Source organism: Benincasa hispida, chromosome 6 (assembly GCF_009727055.1).
Source record: "Benincasa hispida cultivar B227 chromosome 6, ASM972705v1, whole genome shotgun sequence".
NCBI lineage: Eukaryota > Viridiplantae > Streptophyta > Magnoliopsida > Cucurbitales > Cucurbitaceae > Benincasa > Benincasa hispida.
This window is the reverse complement of record NC_052354.1, coordinates 14,146,468-14,164,936: the sequence shown is the minus strand read 5'-3', so window position 1 is coordinate 14,164,936 and position 18,469 is coordinate 14,146,468. Positions and strand designations below refer to the sequence as shown.

The following is an 18,469-nucleotide window of genomic DNA, read 5'->3' as shown; positions in this document are numbered from 1 at the left end:
GCGCACAAAATTGGGTATTTGACGAGGGAGATTCCAAATCCAGTACCAGGCGATCCTCAAGAATGGATCTGGAAAGGGGAAGACTCGCTGTTACGCTCTGTCCTCGTGAATAGTATGGAAGCTCAAATAGGCAGACCATTATTGTAAGCTGCAACCGCCAAGGATATCTAGGAGGCTGCACGAGATTTGTACTCAAAGAGACATAATGCCTATTAACTATTATGCTTCACAAGCAGGTCCATGAATGCAAACAAGGATCCATGGATGTTACATCATATTTTAACAAATTATCAATGCTTTGGCCGGAGATGGACTTGTGTCGAGAGATTGTCTGGAACTACGTACAAGATGAGACTCAATACTTGAAAATTGAAGAAGCAGACCGTATGTATGTTTTCTTGGCTAGATTAAATCCTAAATTCGATGGTGTCCGTAGTCGAATATTGGGCCAGCGCCCTACACCTTCTCTCAGAGAATTTTGCTCCGAAATACGGCTGGAAGAAGATCGGTCATGCGCCATGAATAATCCTATTACTACAACTAGTGCAGCTGCCTTAATTGCAAAGTCGCCCAGTACTGATGGTGATAAAAACCCTCTACCTGTGTGTGAGCATTGTAAGAAGCCCTGGCACACAAAGGACCAGTGTTGGAAATTGTACGGGAAACCTCCAAATAGCAGGCGATGACAGTCTCATGACAAATCTAATATTGGTCGTGCCCTAGTAAGTGACTCAGTAGATGAACATACTCAGAAGTAGTCTTTCATTGATAGTAAGAACAATTTGAGTACGGTTGGGATGAGTGCTATTACACAATTAGGTAATTTCCCTTCATTTAGCCTTATAAGTATTAATGGTAAAAAACCGTGGATTGTGGACTCAGGGGCTATAGATCATCTTACAAATTCTTCAGATTTGTTTATTTCTTATAACCCAAGTGCTGGGAATGAGTGCATTCGAATTGCAGACGGGTCTTTTTCCCCTGTTACAGGGAAAGGCCATATCTCCCCGTTTGACAGTTTAGTTCTGCGTGATACTTTACATGTGCCTAAAATCTCTTATAATCTATTGTCTGTCAGTAAAATAGAGATTTGAAGTGTAAGAAAATTTTCTCACCTGATTCCGTTTTGTTTCAGAATCTGAAATCGGGGATGACGATTGGTACTGTCTGGCACAATAGAGGACTTTATTTCCTTTTTGAAGATGCTTCCTCTAGAGATGATCATCGAATTGGGTTTATGTCATTAAATTTTTCTGTTTCTAAAAATGACTTTATGTTGTGGCATTTTCGTTTAGAACATCCTAATTTTCAATATATGAAGTATTTGTTTCCGCATTTATTTCGCAATGTTAATATTTCCTCTTTAAATTGTGTTGTGTGTATTCATGCCAAGCAAAGTCGTGTTTCTTTCCGGTCTCAGCCTTACAAACCTTCGAGTCCTTTTACTCTTATTCATAGTGATGTATGCGGTCCCTCACTTGTTACCACTTCCACTGGTAAACTTTGGTTTGTCACATTTATAGACGACCACACTTGCCTTCCTGGGTCTTCCTCCTCACTGACAAATCTTCTTGTGAGTGATAATGGGCAAGAATTCTTCAATACCTCCTTCAGAGGTTTTCTTGTCTCTAAAGAAATTGTCCACCAGAGCTCGTGTGCCTACACTCCATAACAGAATGGAGTATTCGAGCGAAAAAGTCATCATCTGGTGGAAGTAGCCCGGTCTTTTATGTTATCTGCCACTCTTTCGTCATACCTGTGAGGGGATGCAGTTCTTACTGCCGCCCATCTCATTAATCGGATGCCCTCTTGTATTCTTAACCTTCATACTCCATTGGAACTGTTTAAAGAGTCCTTCCTAACCACTCGATTAATCTCTGATGTTCCCCTTTGAGTCTTTGGTTGCGTTGCCTTTGTTCATTCCCATGTTCTAAACCGCACAAAATTTACTCCTCGTGCTCAGAAGTGTATCTTTGTTCGATATCAACTTCATCAACGTGGGTATAACTGCTATCTTCCATCATCTCGTAAATACTATGTCTCCATAGATGTCACCTTTCTTGAGGATCAACCGTTCTTTCCTATTAGTCATCTTCAGGGGGAGAACATGAATGAAAAGACTAACTGGTTCTCTTATGCTATTCCCTTAGAGTCAACTCTTATTCATATCTCGTCTAAGCCTAGTTCTGAGTATGACGACCCGGTCCTTCCTACCAACCAAGTTCCTTGGAAAACTTACTATAGGAAGGATCTCAGGAAGGAAGTAGTGTCACCTGTCGAACCAAAACTGTCGGCTCTAGTATATGAGTCAATCCCACCATCGGATCAGGTACGTACATTCCTGAAACTAATGATGTTGATGTGTGTATGGAGACTGATGAATGCAGGCAGGATAAGGGCGAAGGAAGTAGTAATACTGAAAGAATGGCAGAAGAGGAGACAATTGAGAATGAAATGATTCTAGTTAATGATGATCTGGAGGATACTACTGAAATCTCTGATACAAAGATAGCCGATCATGGTGAGGAGCCTGGAAAGTTGAAGGATCGTGATGTATCACTTGATTTTCTTATAGCTCTGAGGAAAGGCACTCGTTCATGTACTAAATACCCTATGCATAGTTACCTGACGTATAGTAATCTGGTACCCGAGTTCAAAGCGTTCACTACCAGTCTGGACACTGTGATGGTTCCAAATGACATAAGTGTTGCAATGAAAAAACTAGAATGGAGATCTGCTATTATGGAAGAAATGAGAGCTCTTGAGAAGAATGAAACTTGGGAACAAGTGACTCTGCCTAAAGGGCACAAGACAGTTGGATGCAAATGAGTGTTTACTATAAAATACAAGTCAAATGGGACGATTGACCGTACAAGGCTAGGCTCGTTGTTAGAGGTTTTACTCAGACCTATGGAGTAGATTACTCTGAAAATTTTTCTCCCGTGGCCAAACTTAACACTATTCGAGTACTTTTGTCAATTGTTGTAAATAAGGATTGGCCCCTACACCAATTTGATATTAAAAATGCTTTTATGAATGGGGAACTTGAAGAGGAAGTCTATATGAGTCCTCCTTCTAGGTTCGAGAGTCAGTTCAAAAACAGGGTGTGTAGATTGAGAAAGTCGCTATACGGANGGTTCGAGAGTCAGTTCAAAAACAGGGTGTGTAGATTGAGAAAGTCGCTATACGGATTGAAACGGGGCATTCTGATCACACTCTATTTACAAAAAGGTCGAAATCAGGGACGATAGTTGTTCTTATTGTCTACGTTGATGACATTATTTTATTTGGGGATAGTGATGCTGAGATCATGAGGCTCAAAACAAAGATGGCCAAAAATTTTGAAATTAAAGACCTCGGTAAGCTAAGATACTTTCTGGGAATGGAAGTGACTCGATCAAAAGAAGGTATCTCAGTTTCTCAACAAAAATACACTTTGGACTTACTAAAAGAAACGGGCATAACTGGATGAAAATCTATTGACACACCAGTAGAGTACAATGCAAAGCTCTGTGAGAAGAATGATAGAGTTCCTGTTAATAAAGAAAGGTATCAGCGTTTAGTTGAGAAGTTGATCTACTTTTCTTACACAAGGCCAGATATTTCATATGCAGTAGGTGTTATCAGTCAGTTTATGTAGGCTCCCTGTGAAGATCATATGACAACAGTTGAACATATCCTTCGATACCTGAAAGGAACTCCTGGCAAGGGTTTGATGTTCAAAAAGTCTAATAAACAATCCGTTGAAGATTACACTGATTCTAATTGGGCAGGCTCTGTTGTTGACAGAAAGTCGACGTTTGGGTGTTGTACATTTGTCCGGGGTAATCTAGTCACCTGGAGAAGTAAGAAACAAGGGATCAATGCTAGAAGTAGTGCTGAGGCTGAGTATAGGGCCATGAGTCTGGGGATTTGTGAAGAAATCTGGTTGGAGAAAGTGTTATCTGATCTCCAGCAAGAAAATGAGCTTCCGATGAAATTGTTTTGTGACAACAAAGCTGCCATCAATATTGCAAATAACCCGATTCAATATGACAGAACTAAACACGTAGAGATTGACAGACATTTCATTAAGGAGAGATTGGACAATGGAAACATATGCATCCCTTATATTCCTTCAAATTCGCAAGTTACAGATGTGCTTAAAAAGGGGTTACTAAGACAGTGCTTTGATTATTGTGTAAGCAAGTTGGGCCTTGTTGATATCTATTCTCCAACTTGAGGGGGAGTGTTGAAAATAGGGTTATTAACCTAGGGGCATTTATGTAATTGTGTAGGCCCCTAGGGTTTCCTACTGTCTATTTATATAGTGTATCCCTGTGTATTCAATGTTTTAGATTAACTAACAAGAAAGAACTCTAATCGTGGTTTTTCGCCCTGTATTAAGGTTTTCATGTAATTGTGTGTTGCTATTCTCTTCTCTTCTTCTTCTATATTTTAACAGATACCTATTTTGGAACATTTCTTCTTTAGTAACAATAAGATCTTATGCGATATTTTGACTCAGAAAGACTTAAATTGGGTAAAATAAGCAAGCACATGTCTTTTAACTGTCTATAGTAGCTTTTATTGTTTTGGGCTAATTTTATGAGAGGTTTGTAACTATTTTGCAGAAAAATAAGTTGATGCACCCACATTAGAAACCTTAACTTACCAGATTTTGCCTAGTCATCTAGAGTTATTGCTTTTTCGGTCAATAGTAGTTTTTCGTGCTGAAATTGCCTAGGAGATGTTTATAACTTGATTTTTGATCACCCCTCAACCATATTGGCCTATATAAAGGAGTGGATGCATCCTTCTTCAATGATCTTGGAAATCGAGCAACCTTTGGAAGAATTCTCATGTCCACCTTTAGAAAATCTTCAAGAATGAGAGTTTTTTGAAGAATCCTAGTTTTAGGTCATCCCTACCTCTTGAAAGTGTGTGTATAAAGATGATTCACCCTTGAAAAAGGTTGAATCTGACCTACTAGGCTTAGAGAGTGAGATTATTGCCCAAGAGGCCTTGTTACTGTTATTTTCCAACACCTATTCAGTTTTTGAGTTAGAATTAACACTGTATTAATGACTTTTGTATTAATGGAATCCTTCATTCTTTTTCTAGTTATGAGCTAAATTTCTAAGGGATTTAGTAGTGTCGATCCCTTAAGATTTTATGGCTTGAGTTTATGCTATTGCCCTCTGTCACTTTGACCTATACATTTCCTTTATTGAGTTTATTTTATCTTGTTAAGTTGAACTGATAATTTAATTTAACATGCTGTTAGAGTCTTAATGCCGAGAAGATTAAGACATAAATTGATTTCACAAAGGAATATAAGACTAAAAGTCTAGAGATAGGATTGTCATGATTAGCTACTTAGGCTCTTAAAGCAACTCGAGAACAAGACTGAATAGAACGTTTTCTGTCCATGTTGAGTCATCGTCAACGCAATGCGACCTCATAGCTCAAGGCATAAAGCCTAGTGGTTGAAACTTGACTGCACACCCCTGTTTTCATTTTTTATTTATTTTAGAACTTATCACATCACCTAAAATCACCTCTGCATTGATTGTATTATTTGAAGAAATAAATTTGAATTGCACCTAGTCTTGTGAGATATGATACTTGGAATATTCCCAAGTTATTACTCATTACCGGTGTATATTTATACTAAGACTATTCTTTATATTTCAATCACACATTCACATTTGGTAAATTGATTAGAGACTAATATGTTTATAAGCTTTAAAGAACAAATAAATTTTCACATTAAAAGTAAATGATTACAAATTTTAAAATAAAGATATTAACCCACTAAAACATCAAAATAAAATTAAAAAGAAAAAACCAAAACTTATTCAAGAAAGCCAAAAGTAGCATGTCACGTGGAATATTTTCACAGGAGTGGCAATTTGAATTATAGAACAGATTGTAGGGGACGTGGGATTGGAATTATAGAGGGAAAAAAAAAAGGAAAAAAATAGTATCCCATCCCAAGAATATTGGAAAGTGTCCCATATTTTTCAGTTCATGATGTGAGGGTCTTGTCCACTTAATAATTAGAAGTGGTTCACGAAAATAAACACACCGACAGGTGACGAAAAATTTCCCCTAGACATGTTTGGAATGGCCTTTTCAGGTCCAGAATATTTGGGCCTGACCGGCTTCCAATGGGCCTAACTGTCTCTAAAATTTTCATCCGTGTACGCTACCATAAATCAATATTATCCATGCCATATATATTAAAGGGATTTCTACATATATATATATAGCCTTAATTATAGGTTTATATTATATTATTGTCTTCAACCCTTAGTTTATTTTAGAAATAGACCAGTAGAATATAATTTTTTTTTTTTTTTTTACTGATGTTTGTGTATATTTACCATTAAGGTTTCATCCATATTTTTTATAAGACAAACATTTTTTTTTAAAAAACCTAAAGTTTTGATTCTCTCCCCTATGTAAAGCCCTAGGACTTCACACCCATTGATGTTATTTTTTTAAAGAAAGAAAAAACATTGGAATCTCATTCTTTCTCCTTCCCTCTTCCCTTCTACCTCTTTCCTCCCTTTTTCTCCTTCCTGGCGGTGTAAGTTGCAAGCAGCTAACAATGGAAGACGAACGATGTGGGGCAAATAGACAACGCGAGTCGAGCATATTAGGCACCGCGTGAGCAGATGTGGCTGACGGTGCATAGCGAGAAGATTTGGTCAACGGTGTGGGTTCTGGACGAGATGAAGATGAAGATAGGGAGAAGAGATGAAAATGATGATGGTTCAGACGCACAAATGAAGGAATAAATGTACATATATATATATATACTGTGATATATATAATAATTTATTTTATATAAATGATGATGTTTTTTGTATTTAGATTTCTTGTTTTATGATATATACACTTATATATATATTATGTGTTGAACATTAAATCTATTGGGATTGATGTCCTAAATCTAGTGTATCTCGTGGTTTGTAGTTTTGTTAATATAATTTATTTATCTAATAAAATCAGAGGTATTTTATTTGACATTTAAATAGCATTAATTCAATCTAATAAACTAAAGTTCAAGGTTATATGATGTCACTTGAATAGTATGTGGTTGACATACAAGTGGTTCATGTTCAAGTAATAACCTAAAAGGTCTGCAGTAAATAGATGAAGGTTTGGTGCCTTATCTTGGTAATATTGCGGATACGACCCACTTTGTAATTGTTACATGAGATGTAAGTGTTACAAACAATATGAACCATATTGTTCATGTAAAGACATGTGCGTGAGGATATCCTGTACAAAGGAGTTTATACATAGACCGAACAACGAAATAATTAGTTTCTTTTTATAATACTGTTACTTGAAGAAACTAATATTTCACTAGGATGATCATAGAAGACTTGACCTTAATCTTGAGTGAGTTGTGAACTCCTGTTTATGACGACACTCCTTTGATCTGTATGGATGAGAGTGACCATGATAGTTTACATTACTTCAAAATCTGGGGTTGTTCTACACATGTGTTAGTGATAAATCCTAAGAAGTTGGAACTGTTGGGTTTTATACCCTAAAACTCATAGATAGTAAGTGTTATTAATTGACCGTCATCAATAAAGAGTTATAAAAGTTAATTCAATCAATATTATCGTGTTGTTTTCTATTTTGTCTTAATAACCCTAAATTCAATAAACTAACATCCAAGGCTGACTTATGAGTCTTGAACTGTATATGGAGACATACAAGGATTAATGTTCAAGATACAACCTAAAGAGTCTATAGTATAGGATAAAGGTGGATACCTTATCCTGGTAATATGGATACGACCCACTTTGTATTTGATACAAACACAATGATCCAACGCGTTCGTGTAGGTAATATGCTAATGGGGGTATCCTATGTAATGATTTTGCATAAAATCGAACCACAAAATAATAACCATTAGATGTAACACTGTTGACTAGTCAGGTTTCTATTTCACTAGGATGACCTAAAAAACATAGTCTTAATCATGTGTATATTATGAACTCATTGAAGGAACTCGTTTTACAGAGAACCTATGAGCGGAAGTGGATCGCCAAATCTCATTTCGATTGAAACAAACAATTACAGTAAACAATACAAATTATGTATCAAAACATAAATTACAACATGCTTTTGAACTAGACAAAAGGTTTAGAGATTATACCTTTTAAGAACTCTTCTTCAAGTAAATCACTCGTACAGTCACGAACACTTCAAACAAGCACGAATTCCTCGAACAATAACAAGTATTCGAACCAAAAGAAGAGGACACTACCACTTGGTGATCTTGGTATTCTTGGTGTGAGAACTCAAAAGTGGTGGGCTCTGACTATTTTGGTTAGGAGGGAGTTTGTGGTTTGGAGGAGGAAGATGATTGAAGGAAGAACTTCTTTATCGCATAGGAAAACTTCAATCGTTTAGTGAATCAAGTTTATCGCATAGACTCTGATTTGATCATGTAATCTCTTGTCTCACAAATCGTGTGTTTATTAGTTAGGAAAAATAAAATCTTATTTTATTTATCCCAATAGCTATAAAACCACCTAACTTCCCACTAAAGTGGTTAGAGAGAAATAGAGGATAATTATCAAATAATTAATAATATAAATAAATATGATAACAAACTTATCATATTATATTTATATCTATAGTTTTAATATTGCATCTCATACAATATAAACTACAGTTCTTTTCCTCTTCTTTATGGCATTTAATATAAATCATATTTATATTAGATTTAACAATTATGAATCTTATTCATAGAAAAATATATTTGAATCATATTCAAATATTTGTTCCTCCAATTAAATATTAATGTATCAAATACATTATATCATATATAATTAAATTTCCTCTTATTAATTTGAACAATTCAAATTAACCCAAAAGCTGATTCTCAACTAAATCCTTTGAGCTACCAAAGGGATCTTATGGACCTATAGCTTGAAGCTCCAACGGTATGTGAATAAATAATTAAACTCTTTAATTATTTTATCCACCATTCGTTAACTGTCAGACACTCCACTAAAGACCGACAATTGTACTCTTCGCACTACAAATATATTTCTATGTCTATTGGATATAACCAATCAACAATACGATGACCCTTTACAAATTACTCGTAAGTACAACTGGGCTGAATTATCGTTTTGCCCCTGTAGTTATATCTAACTTCTCAAGTACCACTGATCCCTCTAATGAACAATAGATCATAGTCCCACTATGACTAAACCTCTCTCGAGCCAGGAGAGAGTGTGGTGCCACATTGTTCAAGGCCCGAAATCAGCTTTTAGAGGAGCAATTTATCTACTTACCCTTGCTTCGGGGAAGAAGTGCATTTCATCTTGTGTAGTTAGTTCCCAACTCCCCAATCAGACAAATCCCCAAAATAGTAGGCTTGTTGAGTCGACGATTTGGCCACTCTCACCCATACAAATCAAAAGATAGTCCTCATAGGCAGGAGTTCAGAACTCACTCAAGATTAAGGTCATGTTATCTATGGTCATCTTAGTGAAATGAAAGTCTCTATTATGAATGACGTTATATAACAAGACTAAAAATTTCGTTGTCCGGTCTTATACAAACTCCTTTGTATAGAATATCACCTCTCGCATGTCTAATACATGAATGATTAGGATCAGATCATTTGTAGTATTTTACAACATTTGTAACACCTACAAAGTAGGCCATACTCGTAGTGTCACTAGGATAAGGTATCCAACCTTATCCACATACTACAGACCATTTAGGTTATCACTCAAACATGATTCATCTGTATGTCTTTACATACATGTTTAAGTTACAACGATAACCATGGATGTTTGTTTATTGGTTTGTGGTTAATGCAACTAAAATATCATATATTTCATAGAAAAAGTGAATAAAATATCAAATTTATTAATCACAGAAATGTTTGTTCATACAAGGTTTACAAACTATAGGACCCTACGAGATTTAGGATATAACCCCAACACTATTTATGAGAGAGTGTCCTTTGATTTGTATGAGTGAGAGTGGACAGTCCGCGGACTCAATAAGCCTACCATTTTAGGGACAAGATCGAGCGGGGAGTTGAGAACATAATAATACAAGATGAAATTCACTAATTCCTGTCTTCAGGGTAAGTAGATGAATGTTCCCTTAAGTGGTGTTTCTTGAACTTGAACAAAAGGTCTTACCCTCTCATTGGCCCGAGAGGGGTTTCTGTTTATTAGTTGGACCATAAACAAGTTGTTCATTAGAGGAGCACTAGTACTTAAGGAGTCAGAGGTAACCCAAGGATAAAACGATAATTTGACTCAGTTGGAATTACGAACGTCGTGAAGGACTCACTTGCTGGTATTGGTCTATATCCGTGGACACAGAAATATATTTGTAGTGAGCAAAGTGCAACTATATGTCTTTAATAGAGTATACCCATAGTTAATGAATATTGATTAACTTGGTTAATTAGTTTAACCAATTAATCTCATATAGTTGGAGCTTCTAATCTACAGGTTCACCAAGTCCTCTCGTTAGCTCACTAGAGGATACTTAAGAGGGATAATTTGAATTGTTCAAACTAATTTGAGGAAACTATATATCAATGTGATTAATATACAATTAATTATGAATATGATCTATAATTAAACTGGAGAGCAATATTTTAATAAGATTCAAATTAATTAGTTCAAGTGAATTAGATTCACAAAGAATTAATTAATAGAGACGGTTTGCACATATACATGAGATGTATATGATAATTAAATGTATACATTAATTTGGATTTAATGTGTAAATAGTTATTTAATTATTATATAAATTAAAATTAAATAAGTATTATTTAATTGTGCAAATTAAATAAGTGATATTTAATTAGGCTAATTAATTGAATAAGTGCTATTTAATTAAAGGGACTAATTAATTAAATAAATGTTACTTAATTAATTATTGAAAAAGAAAATATATTGGGAAAGATGTATGGTCGTTCTCTATAATATCTCCCCATGGCCTTTTGGGAATGCACTGGACTAAATACACAATTCTCATCGTAGAGAAACTTTGACAATATACAACTCTTTAGTGTTATTGTGCAGAATTTTTTCTAAACCATAAATCCTCTATACACTCAAAAACCTTAATCTATACACTAAAAAACCTTATTCTTCTTGAAGGATCCCATTGAAGGGAATCTTGTGAGGAAGTGGGATTCCCATTTTTCACAAAATGAAATTTTATAGAAAAGAAAAACATATTATGTATTTACGTAAATTACAACATGCTTAAAGAAAATTAGGGTTTTTAGAAACCCTTACCTTTGAAGACAGATCTTCAAGAATCTTTCGAACTAGAAATGGGCACTACCACAATTCCGTTGCGATCTTGGTATTCTCAGATAGAGAACCTAGAAGTAGTAGGCTCTGGCTATTTGGAATGAGGGAAGGGATTGAGAGAAGAGAGAAGGATGAGGAATTGTGATTGTTCTTTGAGAAAATTTCACATATAGAATGTTTCTGTCTTTCTGAATGAAGAAGGAGACTCTCTCCTATCAAAAGCCAAATATCATTAAGCATTCACTTACGTGGGTGGAGAGAAAAAAGAGGGGAGGGAGTTGTAACTCCCTCCCAAATTCAATTAATTTAAAAATTAATATATGTATATAAATATGATAACTAACTTATCATATAATATATATTAAACTATATGTCATATCAAATATAACATATAACCTATAGTTTTAATATTGTATCATATACAATATAACCTATAGTTTCTTTTCTCTCTCATATGATATTTAATATAAATCACATTTATATTAAATTTAACAATTATGAATCCAATTCATATAATTTATATTTGAATCTTATTCAAATATTTATTTCCTCTTATAAATGCTATAATATATCAAATATATTATAATAATTATATCATATATATATTAAAATAACTTAATTATATCATATATTTATATCTCAATTAATTTGAACTTTCAAAATTAATTCAAAAACTGATTCTCATGGAATCCTATTGAGTACCAAGGGGACCTCATGGACCTGTAGCTTGAAGCTCCAACGGTATATGAATAATTAATCAAACTCTTTAATTAAATTATTTACCATTCGTACTGTTCGAACACTCCACTAAAGATCGACAATTGCACTCTTTCACACTACAAATATGTTTTCTGTGTCCATTGGATATAACCAATTAATAGTCGATGATCCTTCACAAATTGCTCGTAAGTACAGATGGGCCAAAATTACCGTTTTGCCTTTGTAGTTACATCTAACTCCTTAAGTACCACTGATCCCTCTAATGAACAATAGATCATAGTCCAACTATGACTAAACCCCTCTCGGGCCAGGAGAGGGTGTGGCGCAACATTGTTCAACCCTGGAATCAGCCCTTAAGGGAGCAATTTATCTACTTACCCCGACCTTGGGGAAGGAGTGAATTCCTTCTTGTGTAGTTGTGTTCCCAACTCCCCAATTAGACGAATCTCCAAAATGGTAGGCTTATTCAATCAACAATCTAGCTACTCTCACCCATACAAATCAAAAGACCGTACTCATAAGCAAGAGTTCATACCTTACTCAGGATTTAGGTCATGTTATCTATGGTCATCCTGGTGAAATGTAAATCTCTATTATGAACGACGTTATATAATGAGACTAAACATTTTGTGGTCTGGTCTTATACAAACTCCTTTGTATAGAATATCCCTGCTCACATGTTTATATATGAATGATCAGGATCAAATCACTTGTAGCACTTTACAAAAATTGTAACAACTACAAAGCGGGACGTATTCGTAGTGTCACTAAGATAAGGTACCCAGCCTTATCCATTTACTACAGATCGTTTAGGTTATCACTTAAACATGATCCACCTGTATGTCTCCACATACATGTTTAAGTTACAGTTGATAACCTTGGATCTTAGTTCATTGATATTTGGGTTAACACAATTAAATGTCGAATAAAATACCTTTTATTTTATTAGATAAATACATTGTTTGTATAAATACAATTACAAACTAAAAGACCACAAGATTTAGGGCATCAACCCCAATAGTATCGATGTTACAAACTGGAAATTCTTTATAACCTTTTTTCCTCTAACCAGATAAATCACCGTAAGTTGGAAAATCATTTATTGTCCACAATAGTGCAGCACAAAGTTGGAAGAAAGAAACACTGAAACTATCATATGTTTAAATGCCATTCACCCACAACTCATTTAACTCATCTATTAGTAGTTGTAGGTAAATATCGATTTCTTTACTAGAAACCTTGGATCAAGGATGAGTAGAGATAGATGTTGGGTTTTATACCCTAAAACTCGTAGATAGTAAGTGTTATTAATTGATCATCAATAAAGAGTTATAGATGTTAATTTTCAATAAATGTTATTATGTTGTTTTCTATTTTGTATTAATAACATTAAATCCAATAAACTAACATCCAAGGCTACTTTATGAGTTTAGAACTGTATATGGAGACACAGAGATCAATGTTCAAGATACAACTTAAAGGGTCTATAGTATAGGGATAAGGTTAGGTACCTTATCCTAGTGACACTATGGATACGATCCACTTTGTATTTGATACAAATGCAACGATCCAACACGTTTGTGTAGGTGACACGCGAGTGGGGGTATCCTATACAATGAGTTTGCATAAAACTGGATCGCAAAATAGTAACCACCAGATGTAACACTGTTGACTAGTTAGGTTTCTATTTCACTAGAATGACCTAGGCAACTTAGTCTTAATCTTAAGTATATTATTAACTCCTGTTCACGAGGGATCTTCTTTTGATTTATATGGGTGAGAGTGGTCAGTTCACCGACTTAATAGGCCTACCATTTTGGGGACAAGATCAAGTGGGAGCTGGGAACATAATAATACAAGATGGAATTCACTCCTTCCCATCTTCAGGGTAAGTAGGTGTGTGTTCCTTTAAGTAGTGTCTTTAGAACTTGAATAAAGAGCCCTACCCTCTCATTGGTCCGAGAGGGATTTCTGTTTATTGGTTTGACCATAAATAGGTCGTTCGTTGGAGGAGCACTGGTTCTTAAGGAGTTAGAGGTAAGCCAAGGATAAAACGATAATTTGACCCAGTTGGAGTTAAGAACATTCGTGAAAGACTAACTTGTTATTATTAGTCTATATCCTGGGACACAGAAATATATCTGTAGTGAGAAAAGTGCAGCTGTGGGTCTTTAGTGGAGTGTATTCACAGTAAACAAATATTGATTAACTTGGTTAATGAGTTTAGCCAATTAATCTCACATCGTTATTGCTTTTGATCTACAGGTCTACTAGGTTTCCTTGTTAGCTCACTAAGGGATACTAAAGAGGAATGATTTGAATTATTCAAATCAATTTGAGAAAATTGTATATTCATATGATTAATATGTAATTGATTATGGATGTGATCTATAATTCAAGTTAAGTTGGAAAGAAACATTTGAATGAGATTCAAATAATTAATTCAAATGAATTAGATTCACAAAGAATTAATTAATAAATAAAGAGGTATTGCACATAGACATATGATGCTTATGATAATTAAATATATACACGTTAAATTGGATTTAATGTATAAATAGTTATTTAATTAATGTGATAATTAATTAAATAAGTGTTATTTGATTAATTGTGCATAAGGGAAAGTTAGAAAAAGACTTGGAGATGGGGGTTGACCATTCTTTATATAAAGTCTTTCTTATGGCTCTTTTAAAAAAGGCATTCACTGTGCAAATTTTTCCCTAAGCAACAAAAAGAAATCCTCTCTACTCCCCCAAAAGATTTTTCCTCCTCATCCTCTTCCAATAGTTGGATACCATCTATCCTTCTATTGGAATCCTTAAGAAAAACGAGGTTATTTTCGTGGTTGTGTTCAAGATTGTTTGAAGAGGCGTTCGTGTTCAAGATCGTTGGAGAAGTCGTTCGTTGGAATATTGAGAGGATCATTCTAAGAGCTTGGGAATCTACAAATGTGAGAATAGTTCTTTCCTTTCTCTAATGCATGCTATTTTACATGTTTATTCTACACATATTTTGTTTTAGTTCACTGATTTTGTTTATGTAAAAATCGATTTGTAGGATGCAAGACATTCAAATGTTTCTGATTGGGCTTCGAATCCCATCAATTAGAAAAATAAATGGTGCTTTCGTAAACTTCCAAGGGGGCAATTATATGGAATGAGGATAACTAGCCACATGCTATATGATGTGCTTATATTTCCAAATGGATTAAAACAATCAGAAGAAAGTGCTAATATGGCATTATGAGCGTCCGAAGCAAAACAAGGATACTAATCATCAAAATGTTTCCAACCCTCAGCATCAGCAGGATGCTGAAGTATTCCTCCAGTTTCAAACCTGTTATCTTTGTGCCATCTCATATCCTCAGCAGTATGTTTTGAAAGAAATAATCTTTGTAACATTGTCTTTAGTGGAAAATATCTCAACACTGTGGAATTTGTTTTCCCTTTCCATCATTCAATTTGTATCTTGACTCTCCACAATCCAAACAATTATCAAGCGATGCATATTCTTCCCAAGATAAAAGCACAATCAAACTAACACATATGAATTGATTCATATCTCATTCCTATGTCACGTAGTCTTTTCTTAGCCTTATAATTGGAGATAGGTAGCTTTACACCATCTGGAAAAGCTTCGTTTAATAATTTAAACAACATATCGAATGATTTATTGCTCCAACTAATAAGAACCTTAATGTGCATAAGTTTCACTAAAAAAATTAAACAAAGTAAACTTTCGACATCCTGGATATAAGTCTTCTTAGACTTCATGAAACATTCCATTTGTTCTATCTGGCTCATCTTACTCATTTGATTCCCTTGTAGTTTCTTTAAAAATTGGCCATACAAATCATGAATCATTTCTAACATCTCATCATTTATTGTATCTCTAACTCTAAAGTTTTTTCTAAGATTTCCATCATCTTCTCTACTTGCAATTGAATTGGAAATATTGCACCTAGAAACCTTAAATTAGATCTTAAAAAACAGAGAAATATCAACATTATCTCCATAGAATATCCATCGGCTATGAGTCGGAGACATGCCATATTTATATAAATGGCGTTTTATGACATCTAATTTATTCCAACTAATATTCACACAGTTTGAACAAGGACATCTTATTCTTCCTTCTTCGTCTAAATAAGTCTTCGTGACTTCGATAAAATTATCAACGTCATTAGAATATTGACTAGACATTCGATTTTTTAAATTTATCCGACTTCGATCTATAACAAGTACAACTAAAAGTACCTAAGTTGAAAATCAAAGTGTTAGAATCTAAATCTTACGTAAAATGCAAAATACTTTGAATATGTTGCATAATCTAAGTCTTATATAAATTAAAGACGTTGAACTAGATGTTCCAGTACCACATTAAATAACTAATAACATTCTATTTTAAATTGATAAGTTGGAATATATAGTAACGTTTTTAGTCAAAACTAAAACCACTCGATACAAACCACTAAAACCACCCTATACTGAAGAATACTAAAGTAGAATGGTGAGTATCTTCATATTGCACACACTTCCACTAATTATAATAACTCCTAATGCTTTTTCTTTTGGAGCCAAATACCAAATAGTTCATTACATCCTTAACATTATAATGTAATTGAAATCTTACTAAAAAAAATCCCAATGATTCTAAAGAAAAAGAAGTTACACTTGATTGGCTATAGATACTAACAAAAAATATACTAATCGATTGATAACTACTAATGCTTATACTTAACTTTACCAATTTTTCTATTTTTCATGGAAGAATAAGGAAGGATTGAAAAATATTCCTAAATTCTTAAACTTAATTCCAATTATATGTACAAAGATTATCAATTCTTCATCATCTTTCTTCTACATACAAGAAACATATATCAATAAATAAAGAAACTAAAGGCATTAATCTAAGAAAATAAACTCATATGTTCTTGAATTTAGAAGAAAACTTGTTAAGTTCCTAATTTACGTTCTTTAGAAATTGATGGAACATTGATTGGCTATAGATACTAACAAAATATATACTATTCAATTACTAACTCCTCATGCTTAAACTTAACTTTACCAGTTTTTCTATTTTACATGGAAGAATAAGAAAGAATTGAAAAATATCCCTACATGCTTAAACTTAACTCCAATTTTAGATATTTTGTACAAAGATTCTCAATTCTTCATCATCTTTCTTCTACAGATAAGAAGCATTTATCAACGAATAAAGAAACTAAAAAGCATTAATCTAAGGAAGTAAACTCATATGTTCTTGATTAGAAGTTAACTTGTTAAGTTTCTAATTTATGTTGTTTAGAAATTGATGGAAAATTGATTGACTATAGATACTAACAAAATATATATTAATTGATGAAAATTTTACACAAAAAATCACCTGAAAATGAGTGGATTCTCTGAAAATAAGTGCCTTGTGCTTTGCTGAAGGTAGAAATCGTCGAAAAGTTGGGTGAGTTTGAAAATCGAGGTTAAATGTGTACTACTTAATAGAAATTTCACACAAAAATATCTGAGAAGGAATGGGTTCTAGGTAAACAAGGTTCTGTTCTATTTGTCGGAGTTCCGTTCCTGCGTTCTGTCCAAATCGACTGTATCAACTCGTTTAAACAGGTGTAGCAGCAGTAGCCATTCGTTCGTGTCAGAAAGGGTTGCCATTGTCTATCCGTTTAGGTGTAACAGGCGTCCGTCCGTTTAGGTGCAGCATGCGCCATTCAGGTGCAGTAGCAGCCGGTCATTTGCATGCAGTAGTTCCGTTCCTCCATTCGCATGCAACAGTCGGCCATTCAGGTGCAATAATCGTCTAGTAGTGAGGTTAAGTGAAAGAGTGAGGGCATGGAGAGTTGAAAGAGGGAGGGAAAGGGTGAATGGATCGAAAATGGTTGGAAGAAAAATGGAAGAAAGGAAATCATTGGGGGGAAGAAAGAGGGATGGAAAAAAAACCTAAAACTTTTATTTTTTTTTTTATATAAAATTATATATTTAGTGACACCTTTTTATGTTGCTAAAAGTATTCAATATTTAGTGGCACTTGTAACTACGTTACTAATTCTTTTAGTGACGTTGATTAAAGGCGCTCTGCTAATAATCAACTTTTTATAACATTTTTACAAGGTGTCGGAATAAATAGGTTTTTAGTGACAAAAATTGCACGCGCTGCTAAAAATTTGTCACTAAATAATCAATTTCATGTAGTGAGGGAATGAGTAAATTGTGTAGTTGTGTTCCTAGCTCCCCAATCAAAAGAATCCCCAAAATGGTAGGTATATTGAGTAAGTGAATCTATCTATTTTCATCCATGCAGATCAAAGGACTGCTCTCATAGGCAGGAGTTCACAACTCACTCAAGATTAAGGTCAAGTCACCTATGGTCATCTTATCGAAATGTAAGTCTCTTCTAGTAATGGTGTTATAAATTGAAACTATTCATTT

General features: G+C 34.2%; 1 protein-coding gene across 1 annotated transcript; it reads left to right on the top strand.

Annotated features, from left to right (window-relative positions):
- The first annotated feature begins 308 nt into the window (after window positions 1-308).
- LOC120079112 lies at window positions 309-2,829 on the top strand. Its single transcript, XM_039033296.1, has 5 exons — window positions 309-615; window positions 883-1,043; window positions 1,136-1,616; window positions 2,151-2,329; window positions 2,374-2,829. The coding sequence occupies exons 1-5, from the start codon at window positions 309-311 to the stop codon at window positions 2,827-2,829; spliced, it is 1,584 nt and encodes a 527-aa protein (XP_038889224.1).
- Window positions 2,830-18,469: the final 15,640 nt, after the last annotated feature.

What these genes read in the sequence shown, in the direction of transcription:
- LOC120079112 (XM_039033296.1), top strand. Translation starts at nt 309, where the DNA reads ATGGACTTGTGTCGAGAGATTGTCTGGAACTACGTACAAGATGAGACT. An exon ending in CTTCAATACCTCCTTCAGAG is followed by an intron (nt 1,617 to 2,150) that starts GTTTTCTTGTCT and finishes CTATTCCCTTAG; the next exon opens with AGTCAACTCTTATTCATATC. An exon ending in CAATCCCACCATCGGATCAG is followed by an intron (nt 2,330 to 2,373) that starts GTACGTACATTC and finishes GTGTGTATGGAG; the next exon opens with ACTGATGAATGCAGGCAGGA.